General features: G+C 41.6%; 1 protein-coding gene across 3 annotated transcripts in view; it reads right to left on the bottom strand.

Moving 5' to 3' along the window:
• Window positions 1-17,226, bottom strand: part of TENM1 (teneurin transmembrane protein 1) — a 282,452-nt gene that overhangs the window by 204,645 nt on the left and 60,581 nt on the right. For 2 of the 3 annotated variants that reach the window (XM_088527563.1, XM_088527562.1), the window contains exon 1: window positions 11,838-12,133. In XM_088527563.1, coding sequence (XP_088383689.1) covers window positions 11,838-12,054 — 217 coding nt within the window. In that variant the 5' untranslated portion in view covers window positions 12,055-12,133. Of the gene's footprint in view, window positions 1-11,837; window positions 12,134-17,226 lie in introns of those variants that run through there. The other variant, XM_088527561.1, reaches the window with a different exon arrangement.

Here is a 17,226-nt window from a genome sequence, read left to right as displayed (position 1 = left end):
ATATCAGAGACATGAGGAAACAGAGGAGCCCAAAAGAATAATGAAAGAAAAAGGAAACACAAACTGTAACCTCTGGCCCTGAAAAAGCATTAAGAAACCTACTCTGAATCTAAATTGCAAAATAGCAGTATTTAAGTGAATAACAGTAAATAAGCATACACGATGGTGAAGGTTGTCATTAGAAATGGTATCTGCATGACAGCTTCGGAGTCACATGAAAGGCACGTGCAATCCAGGCAGCTGACCGGAGCCATCACTTATTTTCTCCATCTGTGCCATCACTGTGCCAAACCTTAATAATGGATAATACTATTAAAAAATAAAAATAAAAAGTTCAAGGAGGAGCTAAGGGATATTTTGAAGACATAGATCATGGAGATCTTCAAAAAGGGACAATAATTTATCTCTTTTCATGGCTCTTTTTTAATTGACGGAAGACAGATTCTTTTCTGTACTCAGAATAAAGGCAAATTATTAAAATTACTCTTCCTGAACACCTGAACTCTACAGATCAATAGTGTAGAATCCATTATGAGCATTTGTTAATCACTAATACTATTTCAGCTTAAATTAATGTCAAATCTATAGGCACAATTCTCACTGATACTAGGAAGAACTGCATCCCTAGAACCGGCAGCTGAAGTTAATCCTTTGAGAGTCTGCGTACAAAGCAAACTAGACAAATAAGCCCTATGAATATGTCCTTTCCAAAAGCATTAATTATTTATTTGCAATAAAGCACTATGCTATGTATTCAAGGACACAAGCCACATTATTCCTGATTAAAAAACTATAAACTATATACAGGGATGATTATCGTCTGATATATAGTAACGTGACTAAGGAAGTCAAAGGACTGACTGCACACAGCGTTAGTATGAATGACAGAAAAACTAAGACTTGTTTTTCATCTTATTAGTCATAATTAGAATACACCAGTCCCAATGCAAAGGGACAATACAAATGCACAACAGCTCCCTGAAAGACTGAAGAATCTCTATAAACTGATGTTATTGGCATCGTATCGCAAAATGAATCTTTGGAAAATGAGCGAGAGAAGAAAAACATCAGCAGAAGAACCTAAAAATCCTCAAACAGAGCTTAAATGCTGAGGAAGAAGCTGTAAGGCAGAGACGCAGCCTCCTCTTGGGGGTAACGCGGGGCCCCCGGGCCGCACGGGCCCGTTTGGGCAGCGCTAGTTCTCTGCTGGCAGCGGCAGGCGGCCTGTGCTGCAGGCAGAGGTGACAAGGACACCCTGCCACCCGCACGAGGCGGGCGGCGTTGGGACGTGAGCCCTGCGCAGAGCTCAGCAAGGCTATTTGCACAAATAGATAATCCAGTACATACACTATTCTCCTGCTCATTTTACCTTTCTAAACTGAACGCGCTAAATACTACTGAATACAGAACTGACCCAGAAAGCTGCATACACGGGCAGCTAAAAAGAGCATATTTACAGGAACAAAGCTGTACTCTGTGTGATGGTAGTGACAAGGGCTGGAAATGCAGACACCTATATTGTTATGTTCACTATTATTTTTGTAACAGCTAATGACAAGATGGCCATCCAACACGTGCTCACATGAATGAGGACTTACCCAGTACGAACAGGCACATACTTTCCTTTTTTACTCTTTCTACTGAAATACATTTTTTTTCATACCTTGTCTTTCCCTTTGTGCATTTTGTATTAAGATTTCTTGCTGAAGAGCCACAGAGAAATTTTGTAATTTAACTGCAAGCACGTTCTAAGAAAAGAAACTATAGTGATAGGAAATTACTGATGCATTTTCCAAGCAGCAGAGGGGAATGCATTTGGGAACAACCTTTAGGTATTTCCAATATTTATCCATTCAAATCTGTAATAACTGATTCCAAATGTAGAACAAGGAAACAAAGAGAAATCTGATGTTTGCATTCAAATAAACATGCACTGTTCCAACTTTTGCATTTCCTTTAAAATACAGCATCTCCAACATATATATGTACACACATATGTGTGCGGGTATACACGTGTATACACACACAAGGATATTTCAGAAAAAAAAATTGGTTCTTTTTCTGGAGTAAACAGGCTAAGAATCTGCAGCTTAAACTATTTGAAAATTCTCACAAAAATAACAATGGAAAAATATTGTAGAGCACTTTTAAAATAAATTCCTGCCTTCAACTGAACTAAATAGCTGCACTGATATAGAACACTACATGATCCTTTTATTCAACCAAAAATAATTAAGTAACAATCTCTTTAATTTCATTACTAAGAAGGATTATGGGTACGTACCAAAAGTACATGGCATAAAACCACATAATCAGTGCCTTGATATGATTTTCATTAAAAATTACAAAATTACATTGTCTTCAATATAATAGCATCAGAAATCACAGAACTTTTTCGTCATGCCAATAGATGGAGAATAAAGAAGTCGAGTTGGCAAACCATTAATTTCATCAAAGTGTTTGAAAGAGAAGAAAAAGTTTGATATTCAAACAATATTTCAAGTTTCTCTTTGATCAGGATTTAAAATTTTTATTACTAAGGAAATTGTGTGCCTAATTCACAAGCTGCAAAAAGGCATTTGAAAAAGAAAACTCCATCTTTTCTGTGTAATTGCACTGACCATATTTCTACTTCCTTAGTTTTATTACTTACTCCTGTCCTGAAGAGTGCCGAAGCCAAGCGCGCAAGGCAGCTACGTGGGCAGCAAGGAGGAGCCGGGCCTTCGTCCTGCTGCCCGGTTTGATCACCCTTCACTTCAGGCCACGTGGAGGTACCAGCAGCGGCGTCGCCAGGCAGGGCCGGGCCGGGCAGAGGGCTGGCTCTGCCGGCGCCGCGCGCTCCCACACGCCACAGCGCGCGGCCCAGCTCCGCACGGCGGCTGCACCACACGCTGCCCGCGGGGGAGCTCAGCGAGCGCCTCGGCCATCAGGCACCACTCAGCCTAGCTCCCCAGAAACAGCCATTTTCAATTACTATAAGCTCCACCAGGAAGAAGCTCTGTCCGACTGGCACTTCCAAAACTTGGAGTCTGTGCACGGCACTTGTGGCCACCACTGCTGCCTTCCTCCCAAGAAGGATCAAAACTGCCGTAGCATCTGCTGACTCCAGTCTCTTCATACTGGATGAAGTACAGCTAAACCTTCCAAAAGCTCGTACAGCTTGACTGAGGTTTCACTGGTTGCCATGCTAAGATTATGATTTGACTTTGCCTACTTCACAAGCACCCAGTGATTTTCATCCCAACTAGTTATATTTTGACACCCAACATCTAGACTCTGCCTGATTCTTGAGGTTACAGCAGGAATTGCCCATAACAACCTTACTCCACTCACTCCTTTATTTTACAACTGTGATTTTGGGAAAAAACAAGCAAACAAACAAACCACCACCACCAAAATCAATCTGCTGGTGCTGGTCATTACCTTATTCCTTTCATGCTGCTTTTCCCATCTGGGCTAAGGATACTACATCTACTTGCAAAGCCTTCTAATGAGTGACACTCAGTGGGAAACAGATTTTTGGGCAGTTTCCAATAAAACTGAAACTTTGAAAATAGAACCTCAGACTTGAAATTACATATGCAATTTATTTCACATAAATATCTGTAAAACTAAGTTCAGAAGTATTTGAGTCTAATTCTCCAAAGGAAATACTCATTCGAACTCTAAATGACTTAAGATACAACCCCCTGCTGCCTCACCACGTTACCAGCAAAGACAGCTACTCACCCAGTTACGTCTTGACAGGTCTTTATTTCAGAAGGCACAAAATCTTCTGACAGATACATAACTGAGAAACACCAGGGAGAAATGTTATTTTGCTTCAGCATCTGCTCTATAAATGAAGATAGGCAAACCAGATTTTACCTCTAGCCCCAGAAAGTAAGACAGCTCTTATTTGTCTCAGGAAGAGAGACATAAAAGCCACAGCAAGAGCACGTATAACAAACTGGCTCACAGGACCGATGCGGAATTTCTTCTCGTTCCCATGATCTGGCATATTTGCTCAGTTATTCCGCCTTGACGTTTGCTGGTATCTCTGCTTTAACTCACTGAAGATCTTCTTGGGCACTTTGAAGTGCTAGGGGGAGATGCTCTATTGACTTAGCAGAAGCATTTCATAAATGGAATATAGCATTTCATAAATGGAATATACATTTCATAGATAGCATTTCACCGGTCATTTACATGCTCTGACAAGTATAATTGCAGGCCAGAATGTGAGATACATTAGGGTAATCCAAAAGCTTAGGACACTCCTGGAGAGTCTGTCAGCACTGGGTGACGGTTGCTGTAAGACCTGCTGTACCTGGGCACCTCCCAACGTGACCGCGCTCCCCTCTCCCGATTTTTATTTCTACAACTTCTGGCACTTTATGCTACAGAAAATTGGTGATTCTGAGAAGTGAATGGAAATTCAGATGGTCTTTTACATCCATACATTGCAAAATGAATTGTTAAGCTTTTTAACATTCAATTTTTTTTTTTTTTTTTTTTTACTCAGGTGAGATATGTTAACAGAACTGGAAATGAACTGTGTTCCTTCTCCCCCCCCCCTTTTTTTGTGATAGTTTTTCACCTCATTCCTTTCCCCTCTCCTCTATTCATCTTTTAATCAAAAGAATTACTTCCAAGAACGAAATGAGTTTTGATAAACACACAGCATTTTTCACCGACATGACAGTAGACACTATAAGGTTGCAGACAGCAGGTTGCAGGTTTTATAACGCATTTGTCATCGAGTAAGAGAGAGTTCACGTCAATCTAGCGGGAAAAGAGACTCTGTATGTGCTGTTTGCACATGTATATTGATCTCACAAGGGGGAAGAAGAAAAGTACTCCTACCAAGAGACTTTAAAAGGCAGCCAGGAAAAATAGTTTCCTCCTCCCATCTTTTCCAAGGAGAGGACTTTCCAAACGCTTGGTAAATTGAGTGAGAATGTTTATAGGAGGCCTGCATCTTCTGAGCATCTTTGCCTCTCCTTGGAGCATGCAGATATTCACCGCTTCGTGGAGAAGACTTCGGCCCAGGAAGCCCCAGGGAACTCCCCATCACTCTGCTTTTCTCCCCGAGACAGTAACATCATTTTAATTAGCACACAGCCAGGCAGGCACCTCTTTGCAATTTTTCAAGGTCCTGCTCCAAATTCTGTCGGTACAAAATTTACTCCAAATAGGTTCTCAGGATTTTCTAAAATTAGCAAAAAATAATTTTGAGGACAAATAGAAAGGAAAGCTGCAGTCTAAGGTTAAATGTTTGGCATAAACAAGTGAGAATAAATTATTGTAATACAAAACCCCTCAACATTTATGAAAAAATAAAGCCCTGTCTAATAACAACTTATTACCAGATATCTTTTCTCTTTATTTCCTTCCTTACAGCTACGGAGTTTCACGGTAAGTGTTTACAAATACGACCATTTTCTCTTGCAACCAATCTCTTCCCACCTCCTTCCCCAGGAATTTGGGAAGGTCCACTCCCTGGTGTAGAGTCCTGTCACCATCCACAGCACTTCATCCTAAATAAACTGCACAGCTGGCAGGTCATCATAAAAAAAAAAAAAAAAAAAAAAAAAAGCCGAGAAAAGCACCTAACCGCCCAGCTTCTAAAAGCTTTCATGACAACACTTCTTTTAAAAGCAACTTTCATGTTTTTCTTTGCCCTTTTCGAAACTTGCATACTTCCTCCTGTGGCAAACACAGAAAATGCATTTCACCACACTTACCATGTCAATATACACCTTGCGTAAGGACCCAAGGCAGTCTTACCTCATGGATAATATTGGCCAGGGCTCCAAAACGTGCAGCTAGCAGGTAAGAGCTACTCTGAGTTCATCTACACTCATCGCAGTAACCAAGAGGGTAGCTCTGAGAGGTGAACACTATCTTTTTAATATCCTAGTGAGAGTTTGGGGATGCACCTTAGTAAAACTTTATCTCTGTATTAAGTGTTCCTTAAGGATGTTTAAAAGCACGAAAGGTCCAAATTCATCAAGGAAGGACTCAGCTTTCCAGGTTTCAACAAAGTTATGCCAATATACTATACAAACTGTAGGTATGACTGCTGAAAGTTAAGTAATAGTCTTCCAAATCCCTATTAAAGAGATGAAAAACCACAGGCTGTATGGTGGCATCAATCTTCTCTTGGGAAGGTTGATGAGATAATGAACTTGGGGTATGCTGGGATGTTATTGTAGTGTTATATATAAAACAGGTTAATGGAAACAGCTGATTTTTTTTTTTTACACCTTTGTATGTCAATTAAAAATAGAGCAATTGGAACAAGGAGTACTTGCTACACACAGCCCGAACTCTGCTCTCCTGGTACAAAGCAGATGCACAGGTCTAGATGCAGCAATACTAGTCTTAAATCACAGAAGATCATGGCCAGGGTGTGCAGAGCTATTGCTGCTGTGCAGATGACAAAAAGACACCATGACATTTTCCTGACAGGACAATTTCCTACTAAGACTTGTCAGCATGCCTTATATTTATGTCTCTGATGTTAAATAAAACTGGTTTTGACTGGTTATATGAAGTTAGTTGCTTGTGTTGCAATCTTCCCCTTAAGCTTAAATTTGCTGAAGTTAAAAGCATAACAAAACAAAAGGCCAATTCCTGCACTCTTCACGCAGTTTTTCTTTCCTAAGGAAAAGAAAGCGTCCTTCCCAGCATTCCAGTGTCTCCGTAGCCCCCACGCCACAGCAGAGCAAGGAAGGTGTGGAAGGGCAGCACAGTGACCTGGAGGAACAGGCAGCAGGTCGGGACGGGCCGCGTCTCCGCCGCGAGCGCCCAGGCCCATGCAGGGAACATCTCGCACACCGCGCTGCGCCGCTCTACTTGGGGTGCCTGAACACGGCTCAGGGACCTTCTCTACCTCAGGGAGCTCCACGCGGTCACCGATGTGAAGCTTTTGTCCTACAAACACGACCTCTCCTTATTTCTCAGACCAAAAACAAAGTGTCCATTTTTGGTGAAGTATTCTAAACTGCTTTCCACAACTCCTAGTAACACCAGCGCTTTTTACACACATTTACCAGAAGATACTTGCTCTTGGATCTCCCTGCTAGGAATAACTCCCATTTGCCTTGCCCATAATGCAGTTCAATACATTCAGCTTGCCAGGAAATGCATGTTTGTCTAACCAGAAATTTACAGCCGTATGCTCCTACTGCTAACGATCAATAAACTTTATGATGCCAATGACTCAATCCCAGATGCTTCTCCTATCAGGGCCGCACTCTTCTGCACTAGCCTTTTCTAGAATTAGCCCACAAGGAATAAAGCTTCTTTGTATTGCTAATATTTGTAGAGTTCAATTCCTTTTGCACTTATTTGGGGGAAATCTGAGGCAGGAATGAGGCGTGCTAACGATGTTTCAGCTTGCCACGAGGAAGGCAGAGGGCAATCCACATAGAGCATCCCTTCCGAGGTATTTTTCATCAATGATTTTCCTAGCAGAAACACTGTATTGGAGGAGCACTGCCAGTACGACAAAATATGGTTTACTAAACCTTCCAAGAGCTAATATGATGGCCAATATCTGTGAGCTCTGTCAGGCCGGGCCTGCAGGAACCGTGTGCGGGGGCCTGCCAGGGCTCACGGTGCCGGGCTGCTTGTGAGGAGGCCGCGCGTGGGGCACGGCAGGGCGGGCGCGCGGCCACCAACAGGCTCTGCCCGTGGACACACGCGCACTGCGCCATCAGCAAACAGTATTTCATCTTTTTATTTATTTTTTTTTTAAACTGACGTGCTAGGTCAGTAAAAGAGCTCAACCCAGACCTCTGTCTGAAACCTTTCGCGCTAGGCCTACATCTGTCAAACAAGTGCAAGTTCCTGAGCTAAATAACTCCAAAGGTATCATTTATTTTACGCTGGAAACTCCACAAGGGTCATCTGTACTAGATCTTAGGAATCATGTCTAGAAATGATAGCTCACAGAGTAGTTTTTCAATAGATTAAGTTCTGTATTTATTGTTTTTTTTTCCTCTCTTAACCTATAAGACTTGTCAAAAATGAAAGAAACCAAATCTCCTGGAAGAAGGTTTGAAATTTGATTGGAGAAATTTGTAAGCAATTCAGAAATCCTGAAAAAGTATTCTAGTCTAGAAAAGCATTCTGTATTCCACGTATTGTTTTTAACCTATACATACAAATTTACAATTTGTAATACCACAAGACTTTTGAACCAAACCTTTGATACAGAAGGTATCTGTCAAAACACTACCAATGGTATTAATACTATAGGATATATTTGAAAACACTGACAATATTTACTTTGCATTCATGCCATAAAAACTTAGAGATCTTGTTTATATAGATTGTCTATACATGCAAACACATAAATACCCATACATAAGCAATCTACATAATCTGAGATTTCAGTTAAATTCCTAAACATTGATAGTCAAAATTAAATAGCAAAACTGCTAATAACAAAGAATATCATAGGAAGTGAAATAATTTGGCATCAATATTTTGAGCCATGCCCCATGTTTTACTCAGAAGCTATTTAAAGCGCAGATAAGATTGCCCAACGCAGTTCACATTAACTACCACGGGCAATAGCAGAATACAATGCCCTTAAGCACATCAGTTTCCATAAACATTTGAACCGATGATCCTTTTTACAAAACTAGATCAGTACAAACATTCAACACTACCCTGTTCTTTGTGTAAGCTTCTCTCTTTTTTTTTTTTTAACTGTGAAATCATTTTACTCTCACAGTCCAGCCAAAATTCTGATTTGATTTCTCTCTCATTCTTCATCATTATCACTTTATTCACCACTGCTGCGGTGCCAGTTTCCTCACCTACTCTCATACCTTTCATGCGTGAAGGTCAAACTGAATGTTGGATTTTACCCTAACATTGCAATTAATTAAGCATATTTTAAGGAGTGCGCATTATTTCAGTCCTAATTAGTTGCTGCAGATAGTGACACTTCGTCACCAGTTGGAGTGGCACCTCTGGAGTCCCTTCCCCTCTTTACCATGGCTTTTCTATACAGAAGACAGCAGCACCATAGTTAATATTCAGAAATTTCCTGCATAACGGTCACATGCCATTGCCTGAAATAGCTCTCCTTGCAAGAGGGTGCATCCCTTTGAAAAATGATGCTGCAAAGGATTTTAATTTGTTTAAATTGGAAAGATGTGCCAAACATGAGAAATACATCATTTTCTAAAATTCCTCATCAGCACTGTGTCAAGTATTCCAAGCACAAAATCAACATACAGTTTTATGGATTCATGTCAGATTCACAATACTAAACCGAACCTATTGCTTTCTGGTATTGTTTGAGCACATATCAAGAATCACCAGTTTCTAAGACTTTCACCACTGAAGCTGGCTGCCCTTTCAGAAACAACACACTAGCTTAATCAAAGTAAAAAAGTTGATGGATGAAATTTTATACTCAGCTTTACAATCTGTTTTGTTGTTGCTTGAGTTTTCAGCTCAGTTTTATATTTCAAATCTTTATGACTCTTGCCAGGTCAAGCATTTCGATTAAATCTGAGGAAGAGTAAACCTATATGATTTAAGCCATGATATGAAGATGAATCCCTGGGAAGTCAAACTAATACACAGAACTGTGTGATTATTAACTCAGTTATACCAACCTGAATTGGTCACGGGAGAAAACTATGATTTTTAGCATAACAAGTAAGATTCAGCTTTATGCTCACAATTCAATTTACAAGTTTGTTTTAAAAATGCTTTTAAGCTCAACAGTAAAACCAAATAAGCAGTGGATACTAGAGCCTTCAGGTATTCAAGTGCTGCCCTGCATATTGACAGATTATAACACAGATATAAGTGCTTTTCTACAAACTTGAACATCTCGCCTCATACTGCAGGTTGAGGTAGAACAGGAATACAGTACAAGAAGAAAAATATAAATGCTCGTAAAAGAACTGCAAATTCATATGGTATGTTCCAGATATTAACTTTACTGGAGAAAAAAAAATTGAGACATGTATTTATGTATTTCCAGGAAAAAAGTCTTATAACATAAATGCAAAATATTTTTTGGTCTGTGCAAGCACAAATTGGATTCCTTAACAGGCCAGCCTTGAGAGAATGGAAAAAATTCATGCCTGACAACCTCTTGCAGAAATGCACACTAATTCGACCATTTCTCCGAAATTATTAGCGAGATTGTTTTCAAAGGTACTGTTCTGGAAGAGTAAATTCAACGTATGACACAGAGGCTGACTGAAGCCATGACAGACATACGCGAGCTGGCTGGGTTAAAGCTAGCCTGGGTCCGTGGGGAGGTGTCGTTGCTCTTCACGGGCTTGGTCAGTGCCACAGCCATAAGCACTGAGGTGGGTGGTTTAAGTAGATCTACAAATACATCGACACGACCTTCAGACCCTGCAGTACCGACCATCTTGGCTATGCAACTTGCTCAAGACCAAGTCACTTCTCTTGACTCAAACATACGTCTTTGTACAGAGTCATTTGTAGAAATTTGTACTCACAACTTTTTTCACTATTGTGGTCCTTCAACTGTTCTGAGGGAACATCTGTGTTCAGGGGCTCTTAGCTCTATCTGGTAATGATAATTTCTCTAATGAACTATAGTTACTTTCAGACAACACCAGTAGCACAAAGGTAATTTGATTCAAAATATCTGCAGTAACAACAAAACCTGCGGTGACCCGAACAGCTCTTTACAGCACTGCTATTTTAATTTCCGCATCAATTTACATACCACACAGGAGATGATTTTCCAGTCTCTGGAACATTGTTTTGATCTTCTTGTCCAAAAGGGAAGTTGTTCTAGTACATAAAATTGGGTGGGGTGGTGGTGGCGGAAGGGTTTCTTTCTTGGCTAAATGGTTGGTTTTCTTTTTCAAGCACCAACATTTTAAACTCAGAAATAGTGTCCACCCTATAACAGATCCATTTAACCACCCCTTTGAAGGGCAGGGAGCCACTGCCCATGGCATCTTGTTGTTCTGCCTTTGCAAAGGTGATGGGACTCTGCCACACCGATAGGCACTCGGATTCCCAGGAACCTTCTACTCACTCCAGCACAGAGCCACAAACTGTGGCAGAGCTGAAGGCAGCACGTTCGTGCTTTCCGCACAGACCAGCGGGTTAAACGCAGTAAGGGGGCTCCCAGAGCAGCGGTCTATCAGGGAACGCACTAAATCCTGCTCATTTCCTTCCTCATTTCCTTAAGCCCATTCTAGTCTAGTTTTTAGCCTTTATCTCTCTCCAAACAGTAGCTCTTCCTAACCTTGGCTCAAACAGCATAAGCTCTCAAATATTTGTCCTAGACTTTTGTCTATATCATGCAGAAACTTAAAAGAACACTTAACTGTTTACTTTTTTTCTTATAAGACATTTATCCTTCAGTTTTTAAATGAGTTGGCTATTTTGAGGATTAGACCTTTTTTTTGGTAAGAGGACTTATGCATTTTAATTCATTTGTAAGCTTTATAAGCACATGCAGATATACCCTACAACATCAAAGCTCATTTTGTACCTAAATCCACACAACATATGTAAAGGTAATAACATAATTCACCAGTCAAGGCTGGAAAGGAGAATGGCCACCACTGAAGATGTATTTCTCCCCAGCTATCATGCAGTGGTCTCCAAAATAGCGGTGGTCACTCCATCTTGCTAGACAAGCAATCTTACATCTCCCTTCCACACTCTCCCCACTCCCCATAGTGCTACTTTTCTGATATTACAGTTGGTGAAAGTGGGTAAGGGACATGAGTTGTTGCAACAAACCTTTGAAAGTAGAACTTTTTGCCATTTTTATTAAGTAACCAGAATGCAATAATCATAATTAGTAAATAAAAGCAACAATTTACCTTGAGTGGTTTGGTCAACAGGTTTTCTTTTCCTGCTATGACTGTTATAATTCAGCCTCAGCTCCTGACTATATTCATTCAGAGTTTCTCTGGAGTCGTAAGATTGCCGCTGCTTTCTCCCATCCTCGCTTTCATCCGAGGAGCTGGTGTAAGTTAGATCCACTTCATGTTTAGCTTTAGACAGTGGCTGGTAGGGTTTGCAGTCCATCTGCTCCATCTCTGATTAAATAGGCTTAGAGTCATGAAAACAAGCAACTGGAATTCCTTAAGGAAATAGTCCTGGGGACAAAAATAAAAACAAACAAAGAGTCATTTCAACTATACATAAATATTCAACTCACAAAGGCCCAATTTTACTTCTAGTCAATATAAACCAATTGAATTGAATTTATACCACTGCTAGTCAGGAAATAATCTGGACATATTTTATTGCCTTTTTTTTTTCATGCTATTAAAATAACATTAACTTGAAGAAGAAAACCCAAACCTGAATCCTACGCATCATCCCACTAGACCTAACAATAACAGTACTTTATACATGGAACATACTACCAAAAAAACCACCCTGGCTGAGCACTTGTTATGTCCGCAAAGGGGGGGACATCTATCTTAATGACATCACCATCTTGTATCTTTTTAAACACGAGGCCTAGAAGCTAGAAAGTTCACCTTTTTGAAGCATTTTACTGCAAATCAAAGTACACAGCCCATGTCCGTGGCGCTCCTGGCGCTCGCACCCTGCTGCTTCCAGTGGGAACACGGTGGGGCAAATGCCTGGGAGCCACGCGGCAGCCTCCGGACAGCTCCCCAGCCACCCCAGCAGCTCCCCTCTCCTCGTGGCAAAAACTCTTCTCTTTTTTACACTAATAGATCCCATTCCCCTAGGACAGAGGCGGCTGCATCACCGCTCAGGACTGTGGCCATGAAGCTGAAGGAGATCTGCCAGAGGCGGCCACCCTTGCCCAAGCCCATGCACCACGTCCCTCCCCGTCTTGGAGTGGGACCTTCTCACATCCAAGGGGACGTTCCCGCAGGAAACGTGGGAACAAGCGCACAAAAGGCAAACTCAGAACTGTGGGAAGCGTTTCCTGTTGGTGGGTGCACCAAGGAGCTTAATCCAACCAAGATAGTCTTGAAAGCCCGGGGGCAGCAGAGGAAACAGCACCTGACCAAGGGCTGCAACATCAAGGAGAGCAAGTTCAAACCTCCTTGCAGCAAGGTGGGCCTGACAGCAGCCGAGGCAGCTCTCGGAGAGGGAGAGACACCTGAAAGAGCTTCACAGTTGCCCCCACTCCCCCAGACACCCACCGAATGCTTCAGCATGGAGCCCTAGTGCTCTTGGGTGGGCCACCTGCCTGCAGAGCAGGTCATCAGACACACTAACACCTCAGGAAGGCAATTCTGCATCTTGAGTCTTCAGAAAAACGCACAAGGGAGCCCCCCGAACCGTGTTATTCCTCCAGCTCTTCCACAGGAAGAGAGGTTACAGTGCTTTCAGGCTGAACTCCCCCAACTGGAACCTTTACCTCGGTTCCCACCTTATTTGGAAAAAGGCAGCACAACAACCACCACTCCAAAATGCTGCGATAAAGCAGGGCTTTAAGGAACACTGCCTGCACCTTTACCAGGTTTTTTCAAACAAGCGGCCTCCAGCTGATCAATAGCAAGCTGACCTTGTCAGCAAAATGATGAAGTCTCATAACAGCCTACAGTCCCGTGAGCGACCTTTCCCGGAGTCTCTTAATGCTTTCCTCTCACAGAGGATGGCTCTCGCCTGCCTTTTCCATCGGCGGTTTGTCAGGGAAGGGTTTAACAGCGTATACACATATGTACGTACACAAATATACATATAGTTACTTAGGCACCTCATAGCACAGATAATTCTCAAGTGTACTTTAAAACCAATACCATATGGAAATCACAGAGAAAATAATACACAACTAACACCACAAAACACTAGTTTGTAAACCAGAAAACATCCCCCAAAAGAACTGTTAGAGGGAAAAACACCATCTTTAAGCAATGCAACCACTTCGAATGCACATGTGGATATATTTTTGATGCATGCGTTATACAGAGCTTGTTATTAGACATGATTTCCATGCTGTCTTTGAAAAATACCCTTTTAGATCAAAACCCTGTTTTCATATTCCGCTTTTCCTAAAACGCTGCTTGCTCTGGAACAAACACCGTGAGAGCAGCTGCTGCTCCCGAGAAGGGCAGTGCCGAGGCTGTGGGCAGCGCGCTGCGACACGAGCGGTGCTTCATAACCAGCCCCCTGCACACACAGTGCTGCACACGGGTGGGTTCCCTGCCCAAACTCGGCCACGCCGGAGCGCTCACAGCATGAATTAGCTCTATCAGGCCATGAAGTGCTCCTTCATAACAGGATCTCCACACCAATTACTATCATCAACCCCATCGAATAACCAGTGTCGCAGCTTCCTCGTTAGTGCTGATGTCTGCACCTTATTGGAGATGTCTTGAGCATCGTGCAGCCAAAGAAGGTGTCCTGCAAGGGCTGAAGCCATTAAGTACTGCAAAGTACTGCCTTCAGTTGGCCCCATGTTCAGAACTCAGGTATTGCAAGCTATGTAGAATTAAAATGAAATTGTAGTTTTACTGTCAAAATATAACGGGGAAACAGCTGTAGACTGCACACACTTACAACCTAACTTCAGAGACAGCCTTCTGTATTTCTACTTCTCATTCTCAGAGGGCTCTTCAAACAATAACCAGCCCCAACTGCACACGTGCACAATTCTCGCATTTCCTTTCTTCAACGTATGCTCTTATCTGAGGGTTAGCAATTACTTCTCCAGAGAGGGATCCCTGAAAATGAACTACTAAATAGTAATTTCAGCTCCAGTTTGCTAAAGGCAAAAAGAAGTTCATTGTAAAATATGAAACCATAAGGAATGAAAAATAAAACCAGTGCAAACACTCTTCAAACAACACTTGAGGAAAGGCCATACCAAGAGAAAATAACTGGGGATGAGAGACAGCTAAGCTTGTATGGACCAACAAGGCTCCCAGCCCCAAACATTAGTTAATGTTTCACAAGCAGACGTTGTCCTTACTCTGTCATTAAGGTTCTCCGTTTCACGAGCCAGCCCTATGCAGGAGGGGTCACAAATGCTCCGGGTGTCCCGCGGCTCCCGAAGCCGCTACGAGGAGCGCAGGGCTCGGCAGCGGCGCGGCCGGCACGGAGAAGACACCGGCCGAACAGCAGCAGCGCACGAGTTAGGTTTCCAGATGACACATGGCATTACACGAAGAAATACAGAAGCCTGCCTAAGGTTGCAGCATGGAAACTGACACCGCTTTCCACTGGAAGTTAAAAAATTCATACTGAAACCAAGAAAGAGTAGTTGGAAGTAATAGCTAAAAGACCGACTGAAGAAAGATCACAAAGAATTTTTAAAGAAAAGGACAAAACCACCAACTTCATAAGTACGTTATGTATCACCGTGAAGTCAAAAGCCGTTTGAGACGACATCATGAACTGGGAACCACCGAGTACGACGCCACCAGGAACCCCCTGCATATGCGTGAAAATCTGAAATATGGAGACATCCACATGCATTTTCCTGCTCAGCTTTTCCTCATAGCCATATTTCCTATTTCTTTTCACAGTAATGCATTATTCTGCCCCAGATGTGGGCTACAATAGTGCATTTTAAAAAGAATGCAGGTACAGATGAAAAAGTTATGCAAGAATATGTTTATTTTTTCTTTCCTTACTGACTTTTTGCTATATCAGATATGCAAATGCAACTTGAAGCTCTCACCATAGGTTTAAACAGCCTCTCTGGAGGATTTGTGGTTTTAGCCTACAAGTAGATCACACTTGTCCATACATTTTTATTCCTCATTGTGATAGACGCAAGAGGGGTAATATTCATTTTAATATTTAATGGGCTTCATTTAAAATGGCAAGCCTGGAAGTGAACTGAAGAAACATGAGTTATGTCAACTGTTCAATGGCAGCACATAATTCTCGGCTAACACGTGGCCCTTTACTTGGGGAATTGCTGCTCACTATAAAATCCTACAAGTTCTTTTTGCCTTTCTTCTGGTGGTTCTAGGAGAGATTAAGCTCCATGGTGGGATTAATAAGGTTAACTTGCATGATTGAGGGTGATGCAGACTATCTGCTGAACTCAAAATGTTCTGAAAAGCTGTAATTTAAGCTAAACAACTACTTGATTTGTGTAATTATTGATAATTATTGTTTGTGATCATATAAATTCTAATAACAAAATCACCATGACAAGTACTTTGAAGTATTCTGGTATGTGGAAATGCTGCAGGAAGTGAAGAAAGTGGGGGCGAAGCTGAACTACCCAAACACTTGGCACCTAGAGAGCTGGTACAGGGCACGTGGGCAGGGTGCCTGATGCCTTCGCAACCTGGCTCCTCACTGCAAAACAGGGGTAACGGAGCGAGAAGTAAAGGAAGGCTGGGGTGTGCAAGAGCACAGACTGAGCGGCAGCAGCGGCGCTCCCGAACGGCCCTGTCCGCAGTCCCTTCCCTCCAGGAAGGGCGAAAGGGATCAGGGGAACACCCTTAACCAATGGGCGATACGGTGAAACAACGGCATATAAGGACAGGACATCCCCCTTCATGAACATTCCAGTATATCTGAAACAAACAAGTGTCGTCCCACTACAGAGCACGTTCCCGCTAGACACTGGATAGAGTCTTAAAACACCTTTCAATAAAGGTAGTCTCTAAATTTATGATTATAGATTTGGTGTCAAAAGCAAAATTTTGCACTTAAAAAAAATAAAATTAGAAAACTGTTTAGTTGCCGTTTTTTTACTTGAAAAATGCAGTTTAATCTTGGAACTCTTCTGAACAAAAGGGGAAAACTGAATCATAATATAAAGACAAGATTGCAGTAATCCTTATATATCTTTTATATCTACAGTTTTCTCTACTACTCTTAAAATGTTTAGGTCGGTATTAGACACACACACACAATGTAAAACTATCAGTTATCTTGCAGTTTAAAGGGAGGTTTATGTATAGGCATATAGGCACATATGAAAAATGAGATCTTAACTACATTTAGTAATAACCAGGCACTGCCTTTTCTACGGTACAATGTTTCAAAAAACCACTGGGCTGCCATATAGCAACTACTCTATGCATTTATATATGACACAAAAATTGAATTGTGCTTTGGCTATTTGTTGGTGAAGCAAACTGTATGACCATAAAATTGAGAAAATTATTGCTATGTCTCTTTTCCAACTGTGTGCTTAATTAAGAAGACCCAATCAACCCTAATTAACAACAATGTAATTTTTAAAACCCAATTTAGTAGCTCAGAGACTACAAAAACGGAAAATAACATGTTCCACTTATATATTATTAATTTTTT

Source organism: Tinamus guttatus, unplaced genomic scaffold, assembly GCF_059628265.1.
Source record: "Tinamus guttatus ecotype Peru unplaced genomic scaffold, ASM5962826v1 Tinamus_guttatus_pri_ptg000287l, whole genome shotgun sequence".
NCBI lineage: Eukaryota > Metazoa > Chordata > Aves > Tinamiformes > Tinamidae > Tinamus > Tinamus guttatus.
Note: the sequence above shows the minus strand (reverse complement) of the source record. Positions and strands in the feature narration are given on the sequence as shown.